The sequence below is a fragment of the Neofelis nebulosa genome, chromosome X, assembly GCF_028018385.1.
Source record: "Neofelis nebulosa isolate mNeoNeb1 chromosome X, mNeoNeb1.pri, whole genome shotgun sequence".
In the NCBI taxonomy this organism is placed as follows: Eukaryota; Metazoa; Chordata; class Mammalia; order Carnivora; family Felidae; genus Neofelis; species Neofelis nebulosa.
This window is the reverse complement of record NC_080800.1, coordinates 27,250,068-27,272,431: the sequence shown is the minus strand read 5'-3', so window position 1 is coordinate 27,272,431 and position 22,364 is coordinate 27,250,068. Positions and strand designations below refer to the sequence as shown.

General features: G+C 42.1%; 1 protein-coding gene across 20 annotated transcripts in view; it reads left to right on the top strand.

Moving 5' to 3' along the window:
* Positions 1–22,364, top strand: part of DMD (dystrophin) — a 2,138,536-nt gene that overhangs the window by 1,797,358 nt on the left and 318,814 nt on the right. For all 20 annotated transcript variants that reach the window (XM_058713880.1, XM_058713888.1, XM_058713887.1 and 17 more), the window contains 2 exons: positions 3,658–3,778; positions 4,406–4,674. In XM_058713880.1, coding sequence (XP_058569863.1) covers positions 3,658–3,778; positions 4,406–4,674 — 390 coding nt within the window. The remainder of the gene's footprint in view (positions 1–3,657; positions 3,779–4,405; positions 4,675–22,364) is intronic.

Here is a 22,364-nt window from a genome sequence, read left to right as displayed (position 1 = left end):
TAGGCCAGAGACAAGGAGAAAGGATTTTTCTATTATAAAGGGGAAGGAAGCCTCCTCCTTCAGAAAGGATCCCCTTCTCCTCCCGATAGGGTCTCCTTGGAAACATAAAGGGCCTGAGTCCTAACTCTAACCTTTCTAAAAGCCAGATAGCCCTATGTAGCTTGGATTTTACAAACTGGAAATGTCACCGAGGTCTGGGCTTTTTTCCCAACCTGTAAAGACCTAAAGAGAGAGCCACCCCAGTCTTGCTGACAACTTGGAACTTAACCTGGGAACTTCCTCTGGGCTCTAACAGTTTGATCCTCTTGGATGAGAGAAATTGACTAGACGAATGACTGCGGATCAGTTCCCATGGGAAGGTTCTCGGAGCCAGAGCTTTTTATAGGTGTGCTGAGAAATGCAGGAGGCTTTATTTCCTCGAATGCGGTCTAATTGCACCCAGAATTCACTCATCTACCCAACCTAGAAGCTAGAAGTCTTCCTTGCTTCTTCCTCTCTCTTATCACTGGCATCTATTCAGTCACCAAATTCCCACACCTCTACACTCTAACATTTCCCTACTCTATCCTTTTTTTTTTAGCGGGGGGTGGGGGGTGGGTTCCACTGCCCTGGATCAGATCCTCATAATCTTTCACTAAATTCTTCCAGTTGCCTCCTAACTGGTCTAATTCCATTTCTGCCCTTCTCAAAGACATACTCTGTATTTATGTCAGGGACATCTATTTGAAACACACACATGCCCACACCACTCCCCTGCTTAAATCCTCTCAAAGCCCCCTGATCTCCTGGGGGCACCTGGGTAGCTCGGTCAGTTAAGTGTCCGACTCTTTATTTCGGCTCACATCATGAGATCGAGCCCTATGTCGGGGTCCATGCTGGGCGTGGAGCCTGCTTGAGATTCTCTCTCTCCTTCTTCCACTGACCCTCCCCTGCTCGCTCTCTCACGCTCTCAAATAAAAAAAAAGAAAAAGAAGAAAGAAAGAAAGAAAGAAAGAAAGAAAGAAAGAAAGAAAGAAAGAAAGAAGAAAGAAAGAAGAAAGAAAGAAAGAAAGAAAAAGAAAGAAAGAAAGAAAGAAAGAGAAAGAAAGAAAGAAAGAAAGAAGAAAGAAAGAAAGAAAGAAAGAAAGAAAGAAAGAAAGAAAGAGAAAGAAAGAAAGAAAAAAGAAAGAAAGAAAGAAAAAAGAAAGAGAACTGGCCTACTTGAGAAAACTTGAGATGTGGATAATATATGCCATACTGTATTATGTCTTATGTCTTCACACATGTATTTTCGTTGGTTTTCTTCTCCCTCCTCTAATCTGCACTTTGCTGGCTAATGCACATTCATGCTTTAGAATTCTTCATGAATACTATCTTCTCTAGGGAGCCTTTCCCAATTTCCTTTCCCATATGCTGCAAACCTCTAGCACTTGCCACACCGTTTTGAAATTATTTCTGTGTTTGACTCTTCTCCTGTATACGAGTTTCTAAATGGGAGGGGTTGTTTTGCATTCAACTTTGCGTTTCTAATTTCTTATACAACTACTGACACACAGTAGTTCAACAAAGGGAGGCATTATTATTTTATAATTAGTAACGTCAAAGTTAATTCCCTCCTATCAAGTCCAAATGGAGAGACTAGAAAAAAATGATGATTTTTTTGAAGTTGGGAAAATTAAATGTATGAGAAAATATAAGAATACAAGAACTGTATACACATACACACGCGAGCACGTGCACACACACACACACACACACAGATTTCAAATGAGATATTAGAGGGAGGATCAGCCTTACACGTAAGCAGAATAAATAACCCACCCACTCCGTATTATAATACCTACTCTGTATTATTTCAAGCGGACAAAAATATCTCACTGTACCAAAACTACATCCCCATCCAAAGACTGAATCCTAATATTTCACTTCTAGAACTTTATTATTTCAATTCAAACACCTTGCCTCGGGGCGCCTGGGTGGCTTGGTCAGTTAAGCGTCTGACTCTTGATTTTGGCTCCGGTCATGATGTCACAGTCATGGGATCGAGTCCCACATCGGGCTCTGCACTAAGCATGGAGCCTTCTTAAGAGTCTCTCTCCCTCTCTGTCTCTGCCCCTCTCCCCCAGTAGCAATCTGTCTCTCTCTTAAAATAAATAAACATTAAAAAAAACCAAGCACCTTGCCTCTTTCCACTTAACTGTTAAGTAACTATGGAAGACAAATCATTTTGCCAAGTGTCAAACTCGGGATTTCTTTTTTTAATTTTTTTTAACATTTATTTATTTTTAAGAGACAGAGAGCAGGCAGGGGAGAGGCAGAGAGAGAGGGAGACACAGAATCCCAAGCAGGATCCAGGCTCTGAGCCATCAGCACAGAGCCCGACGCGGGGCTCAAACCCACAAACCGCGAGATCATGACCTGAGCCAAAGTCGGACGCTCAACCGACTGAGCCACCCAGGCGCCCCGTGGATTTTTTTTGAATGATGAGGATTTTATCTATACATGTATCATATAATACAGTTCTGGAGCATTCCTACAACACAATATATCTGGAGTTCAAAGGAGATGCAGCTAATTTTTCTCTCAGTAACAGAACAGGGCTAAATTCAATAGGTAACATTGCTAAAACTAGGGCAGAATTGAGAAGGGATTTGAATAAATAAGCTCTATGTCGGGGCAATTATTATTACTGTTTACGCTGATCTATTAACATTTATGTGGTACTTAATACTTTCATTAACATCTTCACTTCTAAGGTTGTAGAATCTGGTCCGTAGCTATCTTCGATGGTTTCCAAGTATCTGTCAATTTATTCTAGCCTCATACGCTGTCTCACCACTGTTGGCACTCAATTGCGTATGAAGTTTATTGTTTTTGCTCTGTTTCTAGTGTGTTGGTGTTCGCCCTCTTTTCATCCGGAAGCTTCCTGAAGACAGAAACTATGCATTTTGCTTTCCTTTTAATCCTCTGTATCAAAGAAGCTTACAGATTAGGGTTTAAAATTGATAACTAGCGTAGATGATCCCAAGAGACCTATTCTAGGCCTATTCTTTCATAGAAACTTATTCCCTCAATTCCTAAGTCCAGTATACCTCAAAGCATTTCTACCATTCTCAAAGAAGTCACATTAGATAATGGGTATTTTTCAAAAGGACTGAGTTTTTACTGTGAATACTTCACTTTATAAGTTGTCAGACATTTTGACAGAATTAACTGACGGTTATGGATTGAATTGGTTGTGTATTTCAGTACAACCTAGGTTCTTCCAAATAGCCCTTCAGGCCCCCTACTATGCTCTAGAATAACCATTCTTTCGGGTATACAGAAGTCTTCATTATCCCCGTGAGCATCTTGTAATATGTATCGTTCAACTTTGCCTTCAGATTTCAAGTTTGGCGCTCAGGTTGTACAAGTAAATCACTCTTATCTTAATGAAAAAGCATCAACGTATCTTGAAAGTTCCCCCATGCTCTCCAGAATAGTTTTATATACACAGTGGTTTCCTGATTAACAGAAAGATCCATACGGGCTCATTTATCATTTTGTGACAATCGGTTTATAAATAAAGGAGATAGAAATTGACCTGGGAATTTCATAACCAAGTTCTGAACAACCAGGATTAATTTTGAGAAGAATGCCACAAGCCAAATAAGCATTTCTTTTCATCTCATTTCACAGGCCTTCAAGAGAGAATTGAAAACGAAAGAACCTGTAATCATGAGTACTCTTGAGACTGTACGAATATTTCTGACAGAGCAGCCTTTAGAAGGACTAGAGAAACACTACCAGGAGCCCAGAGGTAATTGAATGTGGAACTGTAATAACATATTGATAGAAGGATCAGTGGTGACAGAGCGACCCATCCATTCTTGCTGCCGGGGTCTGGATGGCGCTCATATTTTCTAAGTTAAGTAGAATCGATTCAAATTAAACATAGATGTTGGGAAAGGAAAAGGAACCCTAAACCACCATGCATAAATCTGGTTGCACATTCATAAATAAACATTAAGAGAGACTCGTTAGTGATCAGTTATTGAAACACTTAGAAAATAAGAAACAAAAGAGATTTGCTGCGAGAAGGGATCCTGTCGTTATAAAGACTACAACCTAATTTTCCTTTTAAGAGCCTGGCTGAAGTAAATTAGAGCTTGTGGTGCGCATTCTAACATGTTTCTGTTCAATGGCTTGAATGGGTCTTGGATGATCTGAATGATAGAAGGTAGAACAGAGGAGGACAGACCTGAGATGCGCAGACATTGTCGGAATTTATGCCTAGGTGCGAAAGAACCATTAATCAATGGGTTGCCCTCTTGTTGCACTGTACTTTCTTTCTTCCGGTATGACCTTTTCAACAATGTTTTTAATAAAAAAAAAAAAAAAAAAAAAAAAGTCTGTGGCCTAAAACCTTGTCATGTTACCAATTTAGAGCTGCCTCCTGAGGAGAGAGCCCAGAATGTTACACGGCTCCTGCGAAAGCAGGCTGAGGAGGTCAACACCGAGTGGGAAAAACTGAACCTGCACTCTGCAGACTGGCAGAGAAAAATAGACGAGGCCCTCGAAAGACTCCAGGAACTTCAGGAAGCAACCGATGAGCTTGACCTCAAGCTGCGTCAGGCTGAGGTGATCAAGGGCTCCTGGCAGCCTGTGGGTGACCTCCTCATTGACTCTCTCCAAGATCACCTCGAAAAAGTCAAGGTACCTTCTATTCCTTTGCTTCGGGGCCCTTTGAGAGACTTGAAAGGTTCCAATCTGAACTTGGGTGTGGTGCTTTCTTCTCCCAAAGTTTAAGAAAAAAATGTTTTAATGTTTATTTTTGAGAGAGACAGAGACAGAATGTGAGCAGGGTAGGGGCAGAGAGGGAGACACACACAGAATCTGGAGCAGGCTCATCTCGGCAGGTGTCGTCTCCTTTGGCTTTCATGACATTGTTTCATACGTTCTTCTTCTTCCTTTATTTCCCTCAGTTCTGAAACCCTGCCCACTCTTCAGATGTTCGTGTGCCCAAGTTTCTAACCTTAGCTCCGTTCCCTTTGTATTGTATAAATACTCCCGATTCGAAGTGGCATGACAGCGACAAATGGAGATTTCCGGTCTGGGTCTCTTGTCTGATCTCTCCACCCACATGTCGTTAGAATCAAAATGCAACCGTTCTGAAATCAAGTTCGTTCAGTCTCGTGTTTGACCATTCCCCTGCTGCGGTCCCCTCTTACCTGCCTTTTCCTCGGTGTTTCCTATTTCACTGAATGGATCTTAATCCAACAAGTTGCTCAGGCTTGAGACTTGAGTTTCTTCCTTAAGTCCTTCTCCGTTTTGACTGATTGCGCATGACGGCTCATTCTACCTTAGAATGCCTCTTTTCTGTTTTCTCTCCTCTTTTCAACCAGTGTCCTGTTCTGGCCCCTAGTGTGTGTTACTCAGATGATTGTATTGTACATCTATGGATCCCATTCGCTGTACCTGACGTAACATGAACACTGCGTTTCCCTTTTTTTAAGTTCATATTTAACTTCCGCTTAGTTAACACGCAGTGTAATAATAGTTTCTGGCGTACAGAACAGTCATTCAGCACTTGTGTGTAACACCCGGGGCTTCTCACGACGAGTGATAAAGAATTTTAAATATTTGGTGAACGAGTGAATGAATGAATGGTTTCTTTCCTGATATTTCTACCTTATCCACCCTCTTAGGATTCCAGTCCCAACTCCTGCCTGCCTGACAATGAAGCCCAATGAATGAAGAGGGCAGGCGGCCCTTTTCTTCCTAGCCCTGGTTTAGATTCCCAACTGTGACTCGCATCATCCTGGCCATTCCATACGCTCTGACCATACCACCCCTTTACCCAAATATGCCACCTTTCTTCACCACTCTCTGCCTTTGCAGATGCTCTTCTCTTGGCCTCGATTACCTCCACCTTATGTGCCTGGTGATCTTCTATTGAGCCCTCAACGCCCAGCTCAAATGGCGTCTGTCTTTGTAGTTTGTCCGGAGTGTCTCCCACCCCCAGCTCCTACCGAGCGGAAGAAATGGCCCTCGGTTCACTGCCTTCTTAGATCACCACACGTGCTTCGATTGTCACACTCAAATTTCCCACAGGCAATGAGCTTCCTAAGAGCAAGGGTCAGCAACATATAAAGGAATTTACTTCTGCTTCTTTATTTCTTTGCCCCACTCTTGGTTATGAGCCATTCTGCAATATGTAGTTATCGTAGGTCTTTGCCCTGATGAAGCCGACAGTCTAATGTTGAACGGAATAGCTCTGCACGAAAACAGTGGGTGCAGATTTAAGAGAAGATTAAAAAAGAGGGCTCTATAACTTGGAAAGTCTCTTCCCCCCTAACATTCTTTGACTCCATGTCTAATAATTAAAGCAATGGTTAACATCGACGGCTCCTGGAAAATTAAAATAAAGTTTTGAGACGTATTACCTTGTATTTGTTCAGCCTTAAAACTAGTACTTTTATTAAAACGTACAGGCACGACGTTTGTAAAGAAATCAGCCCCCAAAATGACAAAGACGTTTAGGAGAATGTCCCAGAGGAACCACATTCGTTTATTAATTAAGTGGCCGAGTCTATAAGGGATTCACTTATAGCCATATGTGCCGCACAGGAGCCTTTGTAGGGTACGGAGTACGGATGGAGAATGCACTCAACAGGATTCCATAGTGAAATATCACTAAAAGTAGAACAGCTCACAATCAGCCGATCGTCACTGAAGCCTGTTTGCATTTTTCCTTTCACTTCCCTTCTCCTACCTGTGCTCGATCCTCGGCCCAAGTTCATTTCCCACACCCTAACGAGGAAGACTCTCATTCTGATCCCGATAACAGCAAAACACCCATGCGCTAAATATCCCTTTCTGAAAGAGCGTGAATATGCCGACACTTCAAAGAAATCGGTTTTCTCTGTGGCTTCTCAACAACACTGGGTTTGAAACTCTGAGGCTTTGGTGGTGGTAGTTTATAAGGAGTGAATTTTATTAACTAAAACTTACTTTGAAAAGAAGTAGAAGAGTCCTTAAAACCACTGTTCCCATTTTTCTACTCAGCAATTTAAGCCCTCGGAGACTCCACGCTGTAGGGGACTCCAAAGCGATAGCCAGGCACGTAGCCAGAGAACATTTTCTTGACCCACTTCAGCTCGTTTTCATCACCCCTAGTGACTCTATTGTAATACCCACCTCCATTCTGATCTTATTTGTTAAAGAAGTTGTTGCACACGTAATTCTGCCATGTGTATTTCTGTGGGATTTAGCATTAAATCGTTTCATTGGCCAATGTGGCTTTGGGACTTGGAGCGTGGATAGAACAGCAGCAACCTCAAAATCCTGGGACGCTCTGGAGGTTGCATTGTTGCTGGCTAATCATCTCCGGGACAGCGTGCGTGCGGTAAATCAAGAAGAAGGAACACAATGTCAATATTGACTGTCAGGCCCCCAAAGAAAATCTCGGCCTTCCGCGTGCAGCTTCCTTAGGAATAATCCCCAGAATAAACCCCAAAATGTAAAGGCCTCTTTATTTTTAAAATTCATGATTTATAGTGCTTAGCAAATATTTTAAGGACACAAACACGATTCCCCACTTAACTGGAAATAACACCAGCGTTTCTGTGTCTCTACCAATATTCTTGCTTTCCTTATCGCAATGGAGAGTAAGAATAACTCCTTGAATCACTAGGTGCTCTGCTTAGATCCGTGAATGGAACATATGCAGGTTTTCATAAAGTGGAATAACTTTGAAGCTCAAGTCTACATATGACGTTTTTGTTCTTGAGAACAATTCCTGTGTGAAAATCTTTGGGAGTCGTTGGTTTTCCAAGTTTTCTTTTTGTTCTCATCGACCATGGTGTCTTTGTACCGAGCGGTACATCATTCTGGAGCCAGGAACATTTCATTGTCCCTAGTTTGCCCGTTGCCTCAAAGCACAGGTTTTCACACCATAACCATCATTAAACTCCCCCAGCCTGCCATTTGGGATTATTACAAATGCGTCACCTCCACATAGGTACTTATTGTATAGTTTTTTATCCGAGTTTTAACTTACATCTCTTCCTGTGAAAGGTCAAGGACAGGGGTTCGCTGAGTTTTTCCTTGAAGTTCTTACGGTGACACGTTTTGATTAGAGCTTTCTGGAATTAGAATTGAGAACAAGGTAATAATATGGAGAGTAGACCAGGGACTCTCACGAAGCCATCATGCCCTTCTGGCTTCTTTCTGCTCAACATGCGCCATCTACAAATTTAAGAAGGTAACTGGCACACACATCGCTGCGGGCCTACCCTCCTGAGTCTCTGTGGTTTGGTTGATCTGAGAAATCTGCGAAAGGAATGCTAGCTCAGAATTTGACACGGAGAAAAGCGGAAGCTCTCAGCCGTGTTCACGCAACCCTCTCTTCCCTTAGTGTTTTCTCATCTTAACTCTGGTTTCTAATGTTTTATTATTGTTTTATTCATTTTGTTTTATTGTCTTTTATACGAGCCAGCTTTGAGTCCTTTCTTGTATGTGAGTTTTATAGAGGAAGCTAATGACCCAGTCAGATGGAAAGCTTGTCATCCATTCGGTGGGAGGTAGGCAAGGTTAGACAGAACCATCACCAGCAGGGCAGCCCCGAGAATGAACTCTGCCTAAACAAATGATGTCTCCATATTGAATGAGGTGCAGTGCCTGTAGTAGGAAAAGGAAAGTTTACTAATGTTCTGTTAATGGTTGTAAACAGCAAATGAACTGCTCTGTGGAGGCTTTTGTTGTTATTTTTATACACGTGCTGTGTCAAGTAAGCCTTTCAGAAGAACATACAAGCAAGAAAGATGCAATCCTTTATAAATCTGGGTTGACTGTGGAACTAGCACCTGTCACATGAAGCAACTTGGGTTTTATCTCATGTGTAAAGCATGCATTTGTGATGTTTAAAAGCCTATCACTTGCCCTCTAATATCTTGGAATGCTTCCGGAAGAAGGCATATTCCAGTAAAGTCTCACTTACATACTGTAAAAGTGCAGTGTTTATTTTTTTGAAATAGAACGGCCATTGTTGGCTTCAAGAGAGCTTAGGAACTAAAGTAGGAATGAGTCATCTTAAAAATCCTGACCAAATTATTTGTTCAGTGTACGATAAATTGTAAGTTAGCATTCCGGGACAGCTCATTACTTAGTTCTCATGGATTTGCTCTCATTTCTTGCTTTGTTTATAAAGCTAAGAGCAAATTACTTAGGACAGCCATGTCGAATCACGTTTCTTACCCAAGGCGTCTGATTTTAGTGAGCGCTGTGTGTGTTTTAAAAGCCTCTACCTCGACTTAGGCAAATAGAACCTTCGTTTACCATGCTATTCCCATCCTGCCTTTGAAACTTCTGAAAAGCCAGTTGCAGAGTAATTGTTTCAGACATCTGCTTAGCATACTTTGAAGTGCATATAAGTTCTTTTTCGGTTTCATTTGAACCCCAGCTGTCTTCACCCAAGTCTATAATCAATCTGAATTAAGTTGTCCTACTTCTCCTAATAAGTCTCTTATTAAGTTCTGCGTCAGCCTCTTAGGGAGCTTTAAAAGCTAATTCATGTAGAATTGCCATTTTCTTCTAATTCATTTGTCAGCTCTCTAGATTCCAAGGAAAACAATTGCAAAGACTATTAATTTGGCTCTTCATAAACAACTTATGTGAGTGTAGAATACGCTGGAACTGACCAAACGGTTTAAAACAGTGGGTGGGAGGAAACGAGTTGATGACATTCAACACGCTTTCTTTTTGACTCTTTCGAGATGCCGTCTACGTTCAAAGCATAAAGGCCTTTATGTAATGAGAGCAACATCCTTCTGCTTTTACTTTCATAAATAAGATAATTACTGAGTGAACTTTGCTTCAAGATAGGGAAAGGCTTTAGAACAGTTGGAAAAGGAACACGCTCTTTTTATTATTGAACTTATTTTAATTGGGACTTCTTTGTATGCCTTTGATGGGCCGTGACAAAAGAAGGAGCTAGAATCAGTTACCATTGTCATGGCATTACATCAGAGCCATACAGCTCCTCTTCTGGTCATGGGACATTTAGGAGAACATGGATAATCAGAATGTTCAGCCACCGAGTTCATCTGACATTATTCTGCTAAGGAAATACTTAATTAGATAATAACAATTTCTCCAAAGAATGTCATCCTCCCTACTATACGAAAACAACCATATCAAAGCCTGATCCTTTACTATGCCAGTCCTGTTCACTGAGGATTGTGGTGGCTGGTAGTAATTATAAATACTATTCCCCAAGAGTCTTAGATAATACAAAGACTCTTCCAAATAAAAGCTTAAGTAATATACTGTCAGCATCGATGGATCTAAAAACTCAGTCATTCACTCATTCCTGACATGGTCAAAACGTATACCCGAGAAGTCTGATCTCATTATGGAGTGTGGATATTTAATTTATTTCATGAATCAAATTGTATTAGGAATCCTATTCATGGCAGCTTAGTCTTGCTCAACAGATTGTTACATAGCTCCAAGCTGGGGGAGCAAGAATTTGTACCAGCTTGTGCATATGTGTGCAGGTGCCCCATTAACTGGAAACAGTTGGGAAATGTGCGTGTTACTTAACTGAAATTCCATATTTCCTTAGAAAATGGAAGCACGCAGCCAATGTGTATTTCTGTTCTCCTTTGGAATTTACCGACGTCGTCACAGGTTTCAGGTTCACAACTGTGTTACTCTCCTACCATAAGCACAACAAGGAATGGCTTAAGAACAAATCAGCCAAGGAGCGGGCCCCTGCTGTGTTCCTGTGACGCTCAGCAATTACAAGTTTCAGAACTCCACGGTTAACACTGGCACCAATATTAGGCCTTACACAACATTACGTTAAGTAAGTTACACAATGGCATTGAATAACTGTTCTTGGTAAACCAGTTGTCTGCGTATCATGGGAGCAGATGTGCTCACGATACTAATGTGACCCTCTCCTTTTAAGAGGGTTGACTTTTTCATGATGGGAAGAGGAAATTTTTTCCTGGTATGATTTTTTTTAGACCAAAATAACATTTTTCGGTGATATTTTACACAGTGCTTCTCAAACCCTTCCACATCGCTTCTCTTAATAGCCAAGGAGTTGAAGCTTGCTCTCTTCCCCTCCCACATGCTTAACCTCCTTTTACCACAAGCATGAAATATCTTGGATGTTTCTTATTTTATTGTTTACATCTGTCGATTCCGTGATCTTCTCCACAATGCATTTGTTATGTTTAAAAATTTTTTTTAATATTTATTTATTTTGGACAGAGAGAGAGAGAGACAGAGCATGGGCAGGGGAGGGGCAGAGAGGGAGACACAGAATCAGAAGCAGGCTCCAGGCTCTGAGCTGTCAGCACAGAGCCCGACGCAGGGCTCGAACTCACAGACCGCGAGATCATGACCTGAGCCGAAGTCGGACGCTCAACCGACTGAGCCACCCAGTCGCCCCTGCATTTGTTGTGTTTTAATATGAGAGTGTTTTTCTCCTAAACCTTAAGTGAAATCTACCAGTACATTTACCCATGGGCACGAAAGTGTACTTTGAGAAGCACGATATGAAAACCTGCCCGATTTGTGCAGGCTTCCTCTTTTTCCATAAGCTTCTTTCTCTTCTGTACACATACACACAGAGTAGATCCCTGCCATTTCAGATTTATCTGTTGCAGTTTTATCTGATCACTGTGACCCACAGGGTCCATGACTTAGAGGTCTTTGTAATTTTGAACACATACTCTTCGAGGTTTCTGTGCAGCAGTCAATTAACTAATGACTTAACTTGTGTTAGAGGTCACGTTCCCTGGAAACAGACCCTGAGAGCAGGGGTCTGGGTGCACATTGATTTATCGACAGTCTGCTTTCAGGAGAAGCCTGTATGGGAGTCAGGGAAGCATAAGAAGGGAGAAGAAGGGCCAAGCCAGTATACCATCGCAGGCAAATCTAGCCGTGTGTCCTCTTCCCTACACAGAGGACGCTGGAGTATATACCGTACAACAGAGTTGTCCATTCATACCCCAGATAACGGCTGGGTGTGACCAGTAACATGCCAATAAATGTGGATTAGTTAGCTCTGGGGCGGAGTGAACACCGATTTGTGGCCTTGTCCAATTCTGGCTGTGTAAATACTCCCACCCCGGGAAGACTCGGGCTACCAACATGATCTCGCGGAATGCAGAATTGGGAAGAGAAGCACACAGTGGGCTCTTGGGCTCTGCTCCATCACACCCCTGGCTGTGGCTCACCCCCGGAGACATCAGTTACCTCCCGAGCCAGGAGTACCTGTTAACTCCTGGACTAGGGGCCTCCCATCAGCAGAGGTCACCTTCCCGAAGATGAGAGGCAGCCATGAGACATCAGTAGCCAACAGTCACAGCAGCTGGGGGATAGATGCCCAGGCCAGGAAAAGAGTCTCCTGCAACCGGCAAGTGAACCTAGTAATCCACTCAGCTGCCATATCTCAACATGGCCGTTTTAATGTTGTTTTGTTCTTGCACGTGCAGTCATTCTTTAGAAGTGGAGAAGATTTTGTTTCTTGCTGGAAAATTCTCCCTCGCTCTGACCCACCCCCTACGTACTTTTTGGGATGGACCGTGAACGGGTAGAGCTAATGAAAGGGTCTGAGAAAGTGATGCTCATTAGTAAGGAAATGGCTTTATAAGAGACTTGGGCTTCATAGTTATACAACTTACAGGTGTCTGAATTGATCAGATATTTGCAAATTTGGGGATTCAAGCTATCCAGACATAGTCATTGAGAACGTCAGGAATTTTCCGTGGCAGTGGTTCTCACCTTAGTGTGCCTCGGGATCACCCGGAGGGCTTGTGGAAGCCCAGGTTGGTGAACACCTCGCCCAGAGCTTCTGATCCAGACCGGCTGGAGCAGGGCTGAGAATCTACGTTTCTAACCACTGCCCTCGATGCTGTTGGTGCAGGGACCCTTGGAGAACCACCATTCCATTGTGCAGCTGCAGTTTATGTATAGAAATACGTATTTGCAATTGTTTATTGCAATTGTTTATAGCAATTGTTTATTGCCAATAATTCATCGATCTGTCAGTAATTCTCCCATAAATATATCATTTATTGCTTCACTTATATTTATCAACATCCACAGCATCTCATTGAAAAGTGAATGCAAGCCAAAAAATAAATAAGTAAGTAAATAAGTAAAATTAAATAAAATAAATAAAAATTAAAAAAATAAAAGTGAATGCCAGCCCATGGCCTTCTGTGTGAGTGACCGATAGCTTCGGTAGGGAGCATAGTTTCCCTCCGAAACCTGGAAATGAAAGATGATGCACTCTCCCTGAGTCTCTCTTGTGGAAGCCATTCACAGTTACTTAGTCCAGTTTTCCTCTTACTATTTTACTGGTCCTCCCGTAGTTTAGGGGTTGCTTCAGATGACTTTAAGCTTCACATGCCTTCTCGCTATTGCTACTTTAAAATTGAGGTGTTTTGGGGCGCCTGGGTGGCGCAGTCGGTTAAGCGTCCGACTTCAGCCAGGTCACGATCCCGCGGTCCGTGAGTTCGAGCCCCGCGTCAGGCTCTGGGCTGATGGCTCGGAGCCTGGAGCCTGTTTCCGACTCTGTGTCTCCCTCTCTCTCTGCCCCTCCCCCGTTCATGCTCTGTCTCTCTCTCTGTCCCAAAAATAAATAAAAAACGTTGAAAAAAAAATTTTTTAAAAAAATAAATAAATAAATAAATAAATAAATAAAATTGAGGTGTTTAGTCACATAATCGTTCGCCTCGTCTACACGCTATCACGTTTACAAATAACAATTAAATTTTCTTAATAACAACAATTAAATCTCAAACTTCTCCTCAGAATTTCCTGCTGAGCGTACTGTTTATAAGCAAGTACTTCATAGAGTTTCTGGAATCGAAGACATTCAGAATCTTTGAGACTCTTCCACCTTTTTAAATTTTCTTTTGAGAGAGAGAGAGAGAGAGAGAGAGAGAGAGAGAGAGAGAGAGAGAATCCCAAGCAGGCTCCACGCTCCGCTCAGAGCCTGACATGGGACTTGATCCCATGACGCTGAGATCATGACCTGAGCTGAAATCAAGAGTTGGGCGCTCAACCGACTGAGCCACCCAGGTGCCCCGAGACTATTCAGCTTTTTAAAGTTAAAACCTCCTTGGTGGATATGAATACTGGGTAGCTTATCCAGGAGTTCCTGCATTTTATAGCTTGTCACCCCACTGAGGATCCGCGTTCAGGGGCGGAGAGCGTACGTGTGGAGAGATGGAAACAGATGTGAGGCGACGTCGGGAGGAAGTAGGAAGTAGGTCTGAACTGCAGTGACTGGGGAAGGGGGATTTTTTTCTCCTCGAAGTCAGTGCCAAATCAGTCTATTAAATGCCTGTGAAAAAAGTTCAGTGTTGTGGTATGGGATGAGTGGTATACGTAAGGACAATCATGGAGTAAATATAATAGAAACAAATGTGTTTAAGTATGCTTTAGTGTTAACCAAGAAACATTCCAAACAAACTTTCCCCTTTATTCTGGATTCCTGGCCGGGGGTGGGGGAGGGGGTTACATGAAAAGTAATTTGATTAATGTTCAAGGTAAAATGGAAATAACTGTGTATAAACCCACTCAAATCAAGTATACATTAAATAATTGAGTTAACCGAATTAGGCAGAGTAAGGGCACATTGATTTTCAATATTTTTAAAAATTGGTCCACATATCATTGTTATGTTTTTGTTTATAAACTTCAATACTTATTAGGTTTCCACAGTGTGTTCAGTCCTAAAATGTCAAATTCTCTTAGCCAGAGTGAGGCTGGAAAATCTAACACTAAGATAGATTTCTATTTCCTTTTAAAGAATTGATTTTTATGGTGAATGTTTTTCCCTCATGCAGCTAAGAGCCTGCTGGTTCTGTTTCAAAGCACACATGCTTTTAGAAGCCTTGTTCCCTGGGATTCCACATTCTTATGGACTCAGTGGGCTCATTTAGAACTTTTTCCTATCAAATATTCAAACCCTATTATTATGATCTTCACATGGCATTAAACAAGTTAGCGAGGAGAATAAAGTCGATTTATCAGCCATATATGCCAAAGTATAGCAATTATCTAAGTAGAAACTAAAGCGAAGGAGGAAAGGAAGCAGTATATATTGGTTGGTTTTTGAGAACAGGTGACAGACCACAACTGAGTTTCATCTGATTTACTTCTCTTCCTACCTGAAAACATTTTAACCCAGTTTGGAATCTGTACATTGTTGTGAACTTACATCCTATCAGGTCTTATGAAGTCATTCTCATTGAATTGCCCCGTGGTTTAAGGCTTTTGTCTGTCCCAAGCACAAGTAGGCCAGTGCATCAGCATTCCACCTATTCAGTTGGCTGTCGGCCTCAACATACTTCTAGCAGGGACAGGGCTAACGCCAGAGAATGGTTCATTGTTCCCCACCCACACAGGCCACGTACTAGAATCGTGAGAAGAGTTATCCAATATAATAGTGACTTTTGTGCATCCGATAAAGCATAAAGTTAAAAGAAATGTAAGGTAAACAAGCGAGCGTAAGTTCTATTGATCTCTTGGCTCACCCAGGGAATAAAATATTACCTTTGGAACCGCCCTGCCATTTTGTCATACAGGTTGAAAAAAGACATTTTCAAGATTGTCTCAGTGTTAAAATTGCCTGGGGGTTGGGGTTGAGTGTCAGATGCAAGATGGGTCTTAATGAAATCTGACCCACTTTGACTTTCCAAAAAAAATGTTGAGCGCTTAGTGAAAAGATTTTTTTTTCAGATTTTAAACCCTTTTTTCAACTGAAATAGGACTCTCCTTTAAATAATCGATACAACATCACTCACCCAGATTTTTGAGGATGCTAAGTCATACTCCTTTTTTGAAAAAGAAAAAAAAAATCTATTACTATTAAAGTGTGATGTCTCTGTTACCTGAATACTGATCACTTTTTTTAAAGCTAGGTTTGGCCAATGACTTTGACTTTTTTTGAAATAACATTTAAGTGCGTTCATCAGACAGCTTGACATTTAGACACATTTGTATAAGAGGTAATTTATTCATCATCCACATGCACTTAAGTGGACATTATCATGATAGCAGTTGTCATAACAGAACAGCACAGGATATGAATTTAGATCTTACTCTAAGGTGTGATCAGAAAAATCAGAGGAATATCTTGAAAGTGAAAGTCCTTGGGGTGGGTGGGTGACGGGCATTGAGAAGGGCACCTGTTGGGATGAGCACTGGGTGTTGTATGGAAACCAATCTGACAACAAATTTTATATTAAAAAATATATATATATAAATATAAATATAAAATCCACCAAAAAAAAAAAAAGAAAGTGAAAGTTCTCAATAATATAGTGAAAAGCCGAGTCAACTCCTGGTTCCACTTAAGAGGCTAGATCTTTCCCACATATGCATATATACTGACATAAAATAATAGCCCCTAATATATCTGGAGGGACAATGTAGTGTGCAAATAAATACATAATAAGACTTTCTTTTCAGCCTAGGGATATAATGAAGAGGAACCACTCTAAAAAAACTTACCAATCTAATTTTTAAACGTGCTCTTGCATAGATTTTAATGAAGAAAATCCATTTTATATTCATTTCATTTGACTCGAAGTAGTCAGATATCTTGATCTTTTGTTGTCCCACTTGTTGGAACAAAAGGTATCTTGGAAAGACTAAAACCATTTATAAAATTCAGGAGCTACAATAATCGGAAAAGAAACGTAGATGCTGAAGGGCATTTTACAATCCTTTTTAGCCCTCTTCCATTTAATTATTTTTATCTCAGCTCTTAGAAAATTTATATTCCTCTCTTGTTCGGTTCTGTTGTAGTATTTCTAAGTTGATAACAATATATTGAATGGAAAATCAATTCCGCAAAAACTCATTTTGTTTCACCAGTGAGTGCCTTCGAACAAAAATAAGTGTGCCGAGTGTCAGGCCAACTAGGTGTAGCATATGGAACAGGCAACCTCGCAACCCTACATTCCTCTGTTAATTATTATTCATACATGCGGACGTAACCTAATTTGTTTTCAACAGACAAAAAGGAATCTCTTGGCAACTACTCCATACGATACGGTACCATACTTTGTCCTGCGTTTGCTTGGTCAAAAATGCGACGTTTTATAGCGACGGACCCACTTTGGCTTGGAATTTATTTCCCTGTATAATAACAATCATCGTTTACATGAAAGTATAACCGTTAGAGTTAGGTCGCACGGCCATAGGAACTCGATCTGTTTTCCGCACTGCCGTCTCCCCAGTGCTTGGAACATTCCCTGGCACAAATAGGTGCTCAGCGATATTTTCTGGAGGGAATGAATAAACAAACGTGCACCAAAACCCAGGACAGAATGCTCTCCCTCAGACACGTTAGTCCTTTACAAATTATTTTACAGTCGACTTGCTCCCATCTGTCAACCATTCCGACTCGGGCCATTGTTACTTCTTGCCCAAATCTACAGACATTCATTTGCACTCTTCTTTCCGAAAGGACCACAGGCTTACACCCGTCTACTTGAGATGTTCTACGTGAACCTGCCACACCCAGAAGAACGCGCCCTTTCTGTTACTCCCCAGCTTGTCTACTCAGGGAAGTGCTCCTGACCTGCCTCAGCCTGCTCTGCGCTTTGCAAGCCCCGTTGATGCGCCTTCTCACAGCACCATTACGCTGTCTTTTCCGTAACCCACTGAATTGCCTCTCTCTGGTACTGAATGTCAACCTGTGGAGAGTTGCGTTTTCCCAGGGCATAGTACATGTATACACAGCACGTACATACATAGTGCATAGTGGATACAAAATAAGTGTTTCCCAGTGAGTAGCGAACAAATCTAGGGTTGCTGGGCACGTGCCCATTCCCCTTGGCAGAAACCTTCATTATCTGCCACACCAAGGCCACCACAACCTTGCTGCGTTCCACCTTAGTGAGGGCTATTTGCCCTTCCCCAAACACGTGACGCTTTCCTGCTTCCTACCCTTTGGTTCAAGCGCTGAACGCGTATCTTTTCTCGTCTCGCCGTGCCTCCGCTCCCTTTATCACTTTTATGTCTGGTTCAGGGAGACCTCACAAAGCTACATGACGGAGGAGCGAGGAAAGACAGGATCCCGCACCCCCTCTCCCCACATCGTGGTATTAGAAGTTGGCTCCGGGGTTGCAGCTACGCGAGAAAGGATCTAAGTCTGTGGCTCTCGGGGATGCACTTACGACCCTCTGCTTCGCAGCCTCTCCCCGAACTAGACCAAACAGGACCTTGTGTGACTTTGTGCCCCCCACCTTGCCTGAGCAGTGCTTAACTGGTTGTAGGTGGAGTGAAAGGAGAAGTAGCCTCGACCTCCTCGTTCACCTTGGCCACAGTCCTGCGCTGCCCATGTTCCTGTCCCCCTTTTACGCAAGAGGAAACGCACGGGAAATATTTTCATTGAGCTTTGTCTACAGTAGAAAACCCCAAACATGAGAGAGAGAGAGAGAGAGAGAGAGAGAGAGAGAGAGAGAGAGAGAGATAGGCCATCCCTAATCTCAACCCCAGCGGATTTCAGCCCCCTCTGTCCCCTCGGGCCGGCCAGTGTACAACTCCACATGGAAAGACATATTCTCCCCAAATCGATTACTTCCCCCTTCTTTCCCACTTGCTCCATCTTGACGACAATTCTCTGGTTGGCACCCAAAACTGCAATGTTACGTTCTCGCTCAGAGGCTTAGAGGTACATCAGAAATGAGCACGTGCTCCAACGTCAAATAAAGCAAAGCAAGAGATCTAAAGAACTCAGTTATGGAAACTGAAGGAAATAACAGGCTTCTTTTATCTAGGAAATCGGTGTCAGAGTTTTAGAGGAAACTGTGTTCATGAAGCAATTTGAGGAGAGCTGTGGACCTGAAATATTAGTAATTAATGCCAAAAGGCCTAATTCTCTCATTTATTCTTTAATGAAAAGGTATCGAGGGATTATCATCTAGTGGGTCCAGGCCTACCCTGGTGACAAAAAGAATAGAAAATTGCCTTCATGAAGATCAGGGTCTCGGGACAGGCCAGACGATGAACTGATAAATAGGCAAGTACGTATGCACTTTGCATTTGTGATCTGGGCTAAGAGGGAGGGGTGCCGAGAGGGAGAAAAATAGGGGGAGCTTCTTGAAACAGGGCAGACAGGATGGGCTCGCTTTCACAGTCACGTTGAGTGAGACCTGAGGTTCACGAACGAAAGCCAGCGAGGCCGAGAGTACAAATGTAAAACTCCAGGCTGAGGGAACCACACAGGCGAAGGGTCTAAGTCAAGAATAAGTTTGGTGAGTCGTAGGAACGCAGCGTCTTCCAAGTTCTTGTTAAAAATGCCAGCTTCACGGAAGCACCTGGGTGGCTCCGTCGGTTAAGTGTCCGACTCCTGGTTTCGGCTCAGGTCATGATCTCACGGTTCATGAGTTCCAGCCCCACGTCTGGCTCTGTGATGACAGTGCAGAGCCTGCTTGGGATTCTCTCTCTCCCTCCCTCTCTCTCTCTCTCTTCTTGCCCCTCCCCTGCTCATGCTCTCTCTGCCTCTCCCAAATAAATAAATACATTAAAAAAAAAAAAATACCAACTTCTCAAGTCCACCCTAGATCTACTGAATGGAAAACACTGGAGACGGAACCCTGCAGGCTCTGTGTTAGCAAGCCGTCCGCATGATTACGGCGCATGCTCTTACTTGAGAATCCCTGCCTTACGGGGATGTTTGACCCACGTAGGGAAAGGTGAGAGCGAGACAGGGGCCGTGGCAGCAGAAAATATGGGCACAGACCGTGAACGCTGTAGGCCAGCGGATACGTTTGCAAGTCCAAAAAACCTATCAACTGTAAACCTTAAGCTGTCTAAAATAACTCCTGAATTTGAATATCAATGTCCTTGTGCTTGATATTTTTAATGGCTTATGGATTATTACTTATTTTTAAGTAAGTAAACAGATTTCATTAACTGACATTTTGCTTGATGTTTTGTCACATATAATTAAGATTTCTCAGAAGGAAAATATTGGCATTCCTTCCCTTTCCTTAGCAGCCTAAAAACATGGCCTGCTTGAATGATTTATTTATACTCATTACAGGCCTTTTTATTTTAATTGTGCATATTTTGCAGTTAACCTCTGCAGAATACTCGTGAACTACCTTCTCATTTGTCTTCACTGTGCCATTCAAAAGCGATGGAAAACATGAAATCTTTTTGGTCTTTGGTTTTGGGGTTTGTTTGCTTCTTTTTTCTGTGAAGAGAAAATAATCAGCAGTCACGGTTAGGATTATAGAAACAAGTTTCCAAGGAAATTAAAGTCACTAAGGTCTGTACGGCTTGTTCTTGTAAGTAAAAGCCTCTCCTTCGTGATCAATTCTGTCTTCTTCCTCCTGTCTAATTTATATCTGTGAAGGTGAAATGCACAACATGCATAAGAAAGAAGATAGATACTATTAGTGTGGGAGCGCTGTAATTCAGCTGTTACTTCCAGAACATTGAGGTGGTGAGCTTCCGCGTGAAGCCGGGTCCTGAAAGATGACGAATCCTAATGGATGCAAATGAGAAAGTGTTAAAAAAGAACTTCCGCCTTTGTGTTTGGGTGTTGCAGTCCTGGCTCCATAAATAGAAGAGAAACTAGAAATCATTTTTCATAAAAACATGAGGATTCTTGATGGGAGAAACACAGCAGTTAATTGCTATTCTTTTAGTGCCACAAATTTCAAGCGTGGTGACTCTGAGGGGAAACCATAGCTGAAATGTAATTACTGATAATTGTTTGGGAAATAAAAGCACCCAATTTCTTCATGCCTACACACTGCATATTGCTTTCCTAAAATCTAGTGGGTTGATTTTGTTAACTTAACCACCTCCAAGTTATCCTGATGATGCTACATCTAGGTCATTAGTTCTGAGTCTGTTTCATTATTTCTTGCCCTTATTCTGTTTGCTGGTCAAAAGCGATCATGCCCAAGTATGAAAATGTACAAAATTGCCCTGAAAACTGAATGCAAGGAAGACAGTGAAAAGAAAAGGCATAATACTTTGCCTTCAGGGTACTAATGATAAAAACTGATGCTGAAATGGAATGCAGTCGCATCTCTATTAAAAAAAGAGTATGTGTTTCAATGGCATAATTTATTGTCAAGAATGTCTACCAGAGGCAAAAGGGATAGGAAAGGCAGGCGGATGTACTCAGTCTGCAGACTACCCCCGTCTTAGCTCCACACAAGCCCTCAGCATTTAGCAGAAATCAAGGAGTTAATATTACAAAAAGGGTCTCCGTTTTGTTGGAGATCTATGGGATAGCCTCATAATGTTAGAAACGAGAATTCACATAAGAATCCTCTTGCAAAAAAAAAAAAAAAAAGTATCTGACATCTGAAATCCAAGGGTAAAGGACATGAGCCTAAGGCAGTCGGTGTCTGAGGCCAGTGCTGCCCCTCCGTCCTGGGCACCACACCAGACATTCAACCAGCCGACATAAAGAGCCAAGAATTAAGTTACCAATGGAAGTCTCCAAGCCCGATGCCGTTCATGAAAGGCTTGCCTACATTTCATCTTATGTTTCTTTGTTGTTAGTCCAATGACATTTGGCTAGCTCATGTCCCCAAGGTATTTTAGAAGCTTCAGTAGGCCTCGGATCCTCTGAGCAAAGCAGCATATGGTCCTAGACTCTCTTGGCCCCAATGGCGGGTACTCACTTCCGTCAGGATAATGTACCCATCCAGAATTGCAAAAGTTACCAAACACAGCTGGGCTGTACCTGCCCCCAAATCTTGAGTAACTAGTTTCTATGAGGCCTTCCCTGAGCCACATGTAGGAGTTCCAGTAACAGTACTCCAGACCTGTATTTGCAGGACATGATTTCCATTTCCTCCCCCTCGCCTTCTCACTACTAATCCAGTGTGAAAAATCCTGGGCCTTTTCCTAATGCCTCCTTTTTTTTAGACTGCTTTCCAGGGGTTTGAGTTCTCAAACATTTGTTCTATAAGGTTGTATCATACAGAGAAATGCAGTTAGTCACTACTTGATTTCTTAAAAATATTTTAGTGTTTATTTTTGCGAAGGAGAGAGTCAGAGTGTGAGCAGGGGATATGTATACGTATATACATATACGTATCGATATGTATAGATATGTAGCTATACATATAGATACATATACGTATACGTGTGTGTGTGTGTATATATCCCCCTCATATATATATATATATATATATATATATATATATATATATCACACAATTTATACATAAACTCCTGGATGGCATTGCTAATCCATGCATCCCAGAGTCTCCTCCTCTTCTTGCCTGCTGGGGCCTTTCTTGGATTATCCTGGCCCTGCACCGCTGACTCCCCCTGCTTTCTCTCCATCTACAAGCCTCATCTTCCTTCACCTCCCTCCTAATCCAGTTTAG